This window comes from Onychostoma macrolepis, chromosome 23 (assembly GCF_012432095.1).
Source record: "Onychostoma macrolepis isolate SWU-2019 chromosome 23, ASM1243209v1, whole genome shotgun sequence".
Taxonomy (NCBI): domain Eukaryota; kingdom Metazoa; phylum Chordata; class Actinopteri; order Cypriniformes; family Cyprinidae; genus Onychostoma; species Onychostoma macrolepis.
In genome coordinates this window covers 27,448,703-27,458,627 of record NC_081177.1, presented here as the reverse complement: position 1 = coordinate 27,458,627, position 9,925 = coordinate 27,448,703, and the positions used below count along the sequence as shown (strand labels likewise).

The following is a 9,925-nucleotide window of genomic DNA, read 5'->3' as shown; positions in this document are numbered from 1 at the left end:
TCTGCAGTCAAAATCACACACACAAAAAAAATAAATCACACATCTAGTCAAAAAGCACACATCTGCAGTCAGAAATCACACATCTACAGTCAAAAATCACGTCTGCGGTCAAAATCACACAAAAATCACATCTGCAGTCAGAAATCACATCTAGTCAATCACATCTGCAGTCACGTGAACAAATTAGTGCTGCTGGGGTTTTTCTCTGAATGGACATTTAAAGAGTAACATATAACACTTTATTCATTAAGAACACAAAACAGGGCTTTAAACCAGGGGCGTCGCTAGACCCCTTTTACTGGGGCACATGCCCAGTATAAATCTCAAGTTTAACGAAAACACAAACTCGTGCTGTCCTTTAGCGCAGAAATCCTCGCCTGCACGTCTGTGTTTCCTTGAAACAACTGCAGGTGTGCACATGACACGTGAATGAGGTAGGCCATGAAAACATGACCAAACTAAAGTCTCTAAATAACATCGATCATCTTATTTTGACTCGATCATTATTGGCTCCTGTAGATGAATTGTTTGTGTGAAGCAGGGAAAGGGAAGCAGAAAGGAGAGATGGTGAGTTTGAGGGAGGTAAGACCTGAAACTAGTGTGCATCTCCAGCCAGACAGGTCTCAGACATTAGAGGAAAAAGTCTCAGGAAAACCCGTCAAGTCTGTAGAATTGCATCGTTACGGAGAAAAACATTTGTGTGTTCTGTACTTTCAGATATGAAATTAATTTAGTTTAGGACATAAGTTGGCAGTAAGTTACTATGGCTGAGATAACTCTGTGCTATTAGGCTATACGCAGTACAGTTTAACGCTCAAAAAAAAAAAATCAACCAACCTTGTTTGGACTTGGCTGGGAAGCCGGGAGAATACCTTTGTTTTGTTTTTTCTAGATTAAATATGCTCTTTATTTAAGTTGCAGCCATAAAATGACTGGTTTCTTGAGATATTTTAATTGTAAATTTTTGAAAATATATAATTATTCATTGTTATCGTTGTGTAATGTAGAAGAATGCAGAAAAAATTATCTCTGCTTTTATTATTTTCATACAGTGTATGCCATTCATGCCTTAATGTTAATGTTGATGTTAAGCATGTTAAAGATACTTAAATATTTTTAATAGCCTACGTTTACCTTCCTCAGTATTGTTGCACTGTAGGAATAGTGGTTTAATCAAGGGAAGTTTGTACAGTGCATTGTGTTGCACACTTCTTGCACACCGCAGGCTTTCAAGAAAAAAAAGTGATAGAAAAAGTAATGGGGGCCTGTGCCCCAGTAGAGCTTTAGGTCCAGCAACGCCCCTGCTTTAAATACAGTTTAATACCCTGATTTGTGCTTTTTTGCTGTTTTCAAGCATGAACAAAATGCAAAAAAAAAAAAACAAATGTTGGTTTGTAGTTATTGATTAATTCCTACATACTGTATTAAATTATATATTTCTGATCTTTTTTATTAGAATTACTTTGCTAACAGGGTTAAATGGTCGAGATTGAGGACATCACAAATTGTGTATTAATTAAAAAAAAAAAAAAAAAAAAAAAGTATTTTCTAGAAAGTGTCTAAATTATGCATTTCCTTGTCTCTAAATGTTTTTTAAAAAAAATATACATTAACGTTCAAAGGTTGAGTTAAATTTTTATTTTTTTAAAGAAATTAACACTTTTATTAAGAAAGGATGCATTAAATTGATTTAAAAAATACAGTAAAATCAGTAAAGAAAGTCAGTAAAGACAAAAGATCTATTGCAAATAAATGCTTTTTTTAGTTTTTTTTAAATAATAATCAGAAATGTTTCTTGAGCAGAAAATCAGCATATTATGATTTCTGAAGGATCATGTGACACTGAAGACTGGAGTAAAGATGCTGAAAATTCAGCTTTGATCACAGGAATAAATTACAATTTAATATATATTCACATAGAAAACAGTTACTTTAAACTGTAATAATATTTCACAATATTACTGTTTTTACTGTATTTATGACCATATAAATGCAGCCTTGGTGAGCAGAAGAGACTTCTTTCAGATACATAAAAAGTGTCAATACATTTGGGCATAATTTAAAAAAGAAATGACTGTATACACTATATTAGAGAAAACGTTTAAATGAACGATGGAGAACTTACAGTCCACCAGCAGGGTGTTGTTTTGGATGAGAGGATGCAGTCTGCCGTAGGACACGCTGTCACTCATGTTATTACGTGATGACAAAACATTGATCAAAACCTGCAAAAACACATCAGACTATGAGTTAATATACACTGATGCTAGTAGCAGAATGAAATGTGCTCGTGTACATCCACGCATGTAATGAACGCTGACCTGCGTGATGCCGCTCAGCGCCCGCTCGCCGTTAGAGGAGCCCAGCGCCACGTATGTGCCACACAGACCGATGGACGGCCTCACCGCGATCGGCGTCAGGAACGAGGCCGGCCTCTTGCCCGGCTCAATGCTATTACGCTGATGAGAACACACAACATGTTACAATCCTGACACATAAGGTCCTTGCACACCCTATCATACACCCGGCGCAGTGTGGCGCCAGGCACGGCGCAAGTGCTTTTTACTAGTTTCAGCCCGACGCAGTTATTTATGCGTCCTGCAGCACGTTGTTTAAATAGCAAATGCATTTGCGCCCATTTGTGCGCCCATGGGCGTGCTGGAGACGCGTTCAGTCTTTGCGCTTGCAAATTCCTCCGTGTAAATAGCGAATCCGCCATGGCGCGAGCGCAGCTGGCTCTTAAAGGGAATGGGAGATGAGACTCTGATTGGTTTATTGCACGTTATGCCCAAAACACACCCATTATTCATTGAGAGAATAGGAATAACCCTTTTAGACCACGGGCCAGGCACGCCGACTGTTTTTCCCGTCGCTAAACTAGCAAAAGTGGATTCGGACACGCCCTAAGTGCACCTGCGCCGCGAGCTTTAGACCATTAAAATAGGGCCCCGAGTCCAAAATTTTCATCATCCTAAAAATGTGTCACGCACAGAGACCTTGCACAGAGTCCGATGTGTATTAATTAATCCGTTGCAAAAAAATTCGCAAAACAGTACTAAATGGAGTCTTCAAGCAGTGAGGATGATTTTTATGGCTTAGTGACGTGCAGGGCTGGACTGGTAATCGGGCATTTTCCCGGTGGGCCGACAGAAGTTTTTTTTTTTTTGCCTAGGACCATCACGCAGGGACTACGAGCAGCCAGTGGCCCATTGGTTTGTCTCCTGTATTGACAGCGTAAACCACCCAATCACAATGCGCTATAGACGGCGTGTTTTGCTCCGCCTCTATAAAGAACGCTTCACGCCAACTTCTTCCTCGTCGGCTTTTCCCACGTTTTCACTGCAGCTTTATCAAGAACAGGCTTGCCCTGCAGTGAGTGACGCGGCGTAAAGAGCCAGCAGGAGGAGGAGAGGAGAGCAGCTGAATCGGTAAAGTGCTTGATAGGCATCTATCCTGTGTGCGCGCGCCATTAGTGCAGAATACGCAAACACTTTTTAATAAAACGTAAATTCGTCCACCGATAAAAGTTAATACTTTTGAGCAAGGATGCTTTAAATTGATCAAAAATGATGATAAAAGACATTTATAACGTTACAAAAGATTTCTATTTCAGATAAATGCTGTTCTTCTGAACTTTCTATTCATCAAAGAAACCTGAAAAAAAATTATACTCAGCTGTTTTCAACATAATAATAATAATAATAATAAATGTATTTTGAGCAGCAAATCAGAATATTTGAATGATTTCTGAACGATCATGTGACTGGAGTAATGATGCTGAAAATTCAGCTTTGATCACAGGAATAAATTACATTTTAAAATATATTGAAATAGAAAACTATTTTAAAAATTTTATTATTTTAAATAGTAAAAATATTTCACAATATTACTGTTTTTGCTGTATTTTGGATAAAATAAATGCAGGCTTGGTGAGCAGAAGAGAATTCTTTAAAAAAAAAAAAACATTCAAAATCTTACTGTTCAATCACTTTCGAATGGTAGTGTGTGTGTGTGTGTATATATATATATATATATACAGTGGTATGCCAAAGTTTGGGCACCCCTGTAAATTTTCATGATTTTCCTTTATAAATCATTGGTTGTCTGGATAAGAAATTTCAGTTAAATATATCATATAGGAGACAAACACAGTGATATTTGAGAAGTGAAATAAAGTTTATATGATTTATGGAAAGTGTGCAAGAATTATTTAAACAAAATTAGGCATGTGCATAAATTTAGGCACCACAAAGAAAAATTAACTCAATATTTTGTGCATCCTCCTTTTGCAGAAATAACAGCCTCTAAACGCTTTCTATAGCTTCCAATTAGAGTCTGGATTCTGGCAGAAGGTATTTTGGACCATTCTTCTTTACAAAACATCTCCAGTTCAGTTCAGATTTGATGGTTTCCGAGCATGGACAGCCCGCTTTAAATCACACCACAAATTTTCAATAATATTCAGGTCTGGGGACTGAGATGGCCATTCCAGAACGTTGTACTTGTTCCTCTGCATGAATGCCTTAGTAGATTTTGAGCAGTGTTTAGGGTCGTTGTCTTGTTGAAAGATCCAGCCCCGGCGCAACTTCAACTTTGTCACTGATTCCTGGACATTGTTCTCCAGAATCTGCTGATATTGAGTGGAATCCATGCGACCCTCAACTTTAACAAGATTCCCAGTCCCTGCACTGGCCACACAGCCCCACAGCATGATGGAACCGCCACCACATTTTACTGTAGGTAGCAAGTGTTTTTCTTGGAATGCTGTGTTGTTTTTCCGCCATGCATAACGCCCCTTGTTTTGCCCAAATAACTCTATTTTAGTTTCATCAGTCCACAGCACCTTATTCCAAAATGAAGCTGGCTTGTCCAAATGTGCTTTAGCATACCTCAAGCGACACCGTTTGTGGCGTGTGCAGAGAAAAGGCTTTTTCCGCATTACTCGTCCATACAGCATCTCCTTGTGTAAAGTGCGCTGAATAGTTGAACGATGCACAGTGACACCATCTGCAGCAAGATGATGTTGTAGGTCTTTGGAGCTGGTCTGTGGGTTGACGGTGACTGTTCTCACCATCCTGCGCCTCTGCTTATCTGAGATTTTTCTTGGTCTGCCACCGGGCCTTAACTAGAACTGTGCCTCTGGTCTTCCAATTCCTCACAATGTTCCTCACAGTTGAAACTGAGAGCTTAAATCTCTGAGACAGCTTTCTGTATCCTTCCCCTAAACCATGATGTTCAACAATCATTGTTTTCAGGTCATCTGAGAGTTGTTTTGAGGCTCCCATGTTGCCACTCTTTAGAGAAGATGCAAAGAGGAGAAACACTTACAATTGGCCTCCTTTAAATACTTTCTCATGATTGGATTCACCTGTGTATGGAGGTCAAGGGTCACTGAGGTTACCAAACCAATTTTGAGTTCTAATAATCAGTGCTAAAGGTATTGAAATCAATAAAATGACAAGGGTGCCTTAATTTATGCACATGCCTAATTTTGTTTAAATAATTCTTGCACACTTTCCATAAATCATATAAACTTTATTTCACTTCTCAAATATCACTGTGTTTGTCTCCTATATGATATATTTAACTGAAATTTCTTATCCAGACAACCAATGATTTATAAAGGAAAATCATGAAAATTTACAGGGGTGCCCAAACTTTGGCATACCACTGTATATATATATATATACACACACACACACACACACACACACACACACACACACATATATACACATATACACATATATACACACACACACACACACACACACACACACAGTGGGTACGGAAAGTATTCAGACCCCTTACATTTTTCACTCTTTGTTATATTGCAGCCATTTGCTAAAATCATTTAAGTTCATTTTTATTCCTCATTAATGTACACACAGCACCCCATATTGACAGAAAAACACAGAATTGTTGACATTTTTGCAGATTTATTAAAAAAGAAAAACTGAAATATCACATGGTCCTAAGTATTCAGACCCTTTGCTGTGACACTCATATATTTAACTCGGGTGCTGTCCATTTCTTCTGATCATCCTTGAGATGGTTCTACACCTTCATTTGAGTCCAGCTGTGTTTGATTATACTGATTGGACTTGATTAGGAAAGCCACACACCTGTCTATATAAGACCTTACAGCTCACAGTGCATGTCAGAGCAAATGAGAATCATGAGGTCAAAGGAACTGCCTGAAGAGCTCAGAGACAGAATTGTGGCAAGGCACAGATCTGGCCAAGGTTACAAAAAATTCTGCTGCACTTAAGGTTCCTAAGAGCACAGTGGCCTCCATAATCCTTAAATGGAAGGCGTTTGGGACGACCAGAACCCTTCCTAGAGCTGGCCGTCCGGCCAAACTGAGCTATCGGGGAGAAGAGCCTTGGTGAGAGAGGTAAAGAAGAACCCAAAGATCACTGTGGCTGAGCTCCAGAGATGCAGTCGGGAGATGGGAGAAAGTTGTAGAAAGTCAACCATCACTGCAGCCCTCCACCAGTCGGGGCTTTATGGCAGAGTGGCCCGACGGAAGCCTCTCTTCAGTGCAAGACACATGAAAGCCGCATGGAGGACTCCAAGATGGTGAAAATAAGATTCTCTGGTCTGATGAGACCAAGATAGAACTTTGGCCTTAATTCTAAGCGGTATGTGTGGAGAAAACCAGGCACTGCTCATCACCTGTCCAATACAGTCCCAACAGTGAAGCATGGTGGTGGCAGCATCATGCTGTGGGGTGTTTTCAGCTGCAGTGGCAGGACGACTGGTTGCAATCGAGGGAAAGATGAATGCGGCCAAGTACAGGGATATCCTGGACGAAAACCTTCTCCAGAGTGCTCAGGACCTCAGACTGGGCGAAGGTTTACCTTCCAACAAGACAATGACCCTAAGCACACAGCTAAAATAACGAAGGAGTGGCTTCACAACAACTCCGTGACTGTTCTCGAATGGCCCAGCCAGAGCCCTGACTTAAACCCAATTGAGCATCTCTGGAGAGACCTAAAATGGCTGTCCACCAACGTTTACCATCCAACCTGACAGAACTGGAGAGGATCTGCAAGGAGGAATGGCAGAGGATCCCCAAATCCAGGTGTGAAAAACTTGTTGCATCTTTCCCAAAAGACTCATGGCTGTATTAGATCAAAGGGTGCTTCTACTAAATACTGAGCAAAGGGTCTGAATACTTAGGACCATGTGATATTTCAGTTTTCTTTTTAATAAATCTGCAAAAATGTCAACAATTCTGTGTTTTTCTGTCAATATGGGGTGCTGTGTGTACATTAATGAGGGAAAAAAATGAACTTAAATGATTTTAGCAAATGGCTGCAATATAACAAAGAGTGAAAAATTTAAGAGGGTCTGAATACTTTCCGTACCCACTGTATATATATATTTTTTGTCCCAGTCCAGCCCTGGTGACGAGTATCAGTGTTATATATGCCCAGTGTGCACTGCAGTGACCAGCAATTTGTGCTCTTTATTTGGTCCCACTTTATATTAGGTGGCTGTAACTACTATGTACTTGCAACAAAAAATAAGTACAATGTAGTTATTGTGTTTTGATGCTATTGAGGTGGGATACGGGCGAGTTTAGGGACAAGTTTGGTGGTCTGGGTAGGTTTAAGAGTGGGTTAAAGTGTAAGGGATGGGTCAACGGTGTAATTATAAATGTAATTAATTACAGAAATTAATTACAGATGTAATCACATGCAGGTATTTCTTAAAATATGCAGTTAAAGTCAAAAGTTTACATACACCTTGCAGAATCTGCAAAATGTTAATTATTTTACTATAAGAGGGATCATACAAAATGCATGTTACCGTTTATTTAGTACTGGCCTGAATAAGATATTTCACATAAAAGATGTTTACATATATAGTCCACAAGAAAAAATAATAGTTGAATTTATAAAAATGACCCCGTTCAAAAGTTTACACCCCCTTGATATTCCATCTAAAGTAGTTATTGCAGGTAAAGCAGTTGAGAAGATCAGTTCATCCAAGTATTTGGGTACAGTTATTGATGATAAGCTAAGTTGGGTGGAAAACACAAATCTCGTCGTATCAAAAGCACAAAAACGGTTATATTTACTGAGGAAGCTTAAGTCCTTTGATGTGGATAAATCTATGTTGATAATGTTTTATAGATCTTTTATTGAAACTGTCTTGACCTTTGCTATGATTTGTTGGTTTTACGGATTAAATGTTAAAAGTAGTGCCCAAGTGGAGGACTGTTAGAGCTTCTGGATCTTTTGTTTCAAATGCAGTCTTGATTGTAAACACTTATTTGAAACAAAGATAAAGGTGTACCGTGAATTTTAACATCATACTTTAATATATGAAGAAATGGAGCACTGTTAATGCCCGGGATTTGTCGTGGTTGTATTTGCTGTGATGTTTTTATTTTATCAGTTTTTGTAATGATGTCTTATAAAATTTGTCTGTTTGTGAGGTTGATGCTGCATAAATTGCCCTGCGAAGGGGAAAATGGATCTAATGAGACATTTCACAAAGTCATACTATAATGCACAGGGAAAAACAGTACAATTACACTCCCAGAATTCTCTGATATTTCATAATGATAGTTTCTCAATTAAATAACTGTACCTGATTGTAAGCTGCAGCACTGTGGGTTTTGTTGGGCCAAGAGAAGTCCAGCATCTGACTGTTCAGGAGAATCCCAGAGGGCGTGACAATGCGACTCCCAAACGGCCGGTTTAGAGAGCTAGGAACAGAGGAAACATGAACTAATTCATTCATTCATTATGCAAGTTACAGTGGTAGTCCAGGAGCAGGACTGGACACCCCTGGTATTGGGTTTACTTATAAGTAGCACAGGTATATTTGTAGCAATAGCCAACAATATATTGTATGGGTCAAAATTATCGATTTTTCTTTTATGCCAAAAATCATTAGGATATTAAGTAAAGATCATGTTTCATGAAGATATTTTTTAAATTTCCTTTCGTAAATATATCAAAACTGAATTTTTGGTTATCAACATGCATTGCTAAGAACTTCATTTGGACAACTTTAAAGGCAATTTTCTCAATATTTAGATTTTTTTGCACCCTCAGATTCCAGATTTTCAAATAGTTGTATCTCAGCCAAATATTTTCCGATCATAACAAAGCTTATTTATTTATCCTCCAGATATAAATCACAATTTCGAAAAATTGACCCTTATGACTGGTTTTGTGGTTTGGGGTCACATATATAAACACTCCATCACCTGGTCAAGTAACGCACCTCATAACAGACACGATCAAGTCATCGGTGCCCATGATCATGAGCTGGCTGGCCACAGCGCCCTCCTGCAGCTCGTATGACGGCGTGTAGTGCACGGCCGCTGACGCCTGTGAATCATTGATCTTCTGCCTGAGCTCAGCAGCCAGGTCTTTACTGCCAGAGCCAGCCAGTGTTATGGAAATGGTATAGAAAGACACTGTGTTGAAACACTTCCGTTGAAACAAACATGTTCACTATTTCAGTTTTGATTCAATAATCACCTGAGCATCTGCGTCACCAACTCAGAAACCGATGAATCGAACATGGAGTCTCCCAATCCACTGGCTTGAGACAAAGCAATCTTCAGAGACTACATGTGGAGGAAATTAAACAGACAGGAATATTTAAACAATAGTGCATGAGCAGAAGAGTTGTTGTGCACCAAGGTTAAAAAAAAAAAAAAAAAAAAAAGTTCATGACTTGAAATCAAACAAATGTTAACTGAAAAACTTAACATTTATTTTAGCTAGTTACCAATGCAACATTTCTCATTTTCATTTAGTTTAACTTGATGCCCTAAAATAATTATAACTGAAATGAATTAAAACCATATGGACATATTAAAAAAAAAAAAACAACAAAATGACTCAATCATTAACTAAAATGAAAATGAAAAATATAAAAACTAATTAAAAAATAC

The 9,925-nt window shown here is 38.6% G+C and overlaps 1 protein-coding gene across 3 annotated transcripts in view; it reads right to left on the bottom strand.

Moving 5' to 3' along the window:
* LOC131532590 (glutathione hydrolase 7) overlaps positions 1-9,925 on the bottom strand; it is a 34,912-nt gene that overhangs the window by 3,571 nt on the left and 21,416 nt on the right. For all 3 annotated transcript variants that reach the window (XM_058764381.1, XM_058764378.1, XM_058764382.1), the window contains exons 11-15: positions 9,507-9,595; positions 9,247-9,399; positions 8,605-8,722; positions 2,322-2,459; positions 2,126-2,225 (exon numbers count right to left, since the gene is read on the bottom strand). In XM_058764381.1, coding sequence (XP_058620364.1) covers positions 2,126-2,225; positions 2,322-2,459; positions 8,605-8,722; positions 9,247-9,399; positions 9,507-9,595 — 598 coding nt within the window. The remainder of the gene's footprint in view (positions 1-2,125; positions 2,226-2,321; positions 2,460-8,604; positions 8,723-9,246; positions 9,400-9,506; positions 9,596-9,925) is intronic.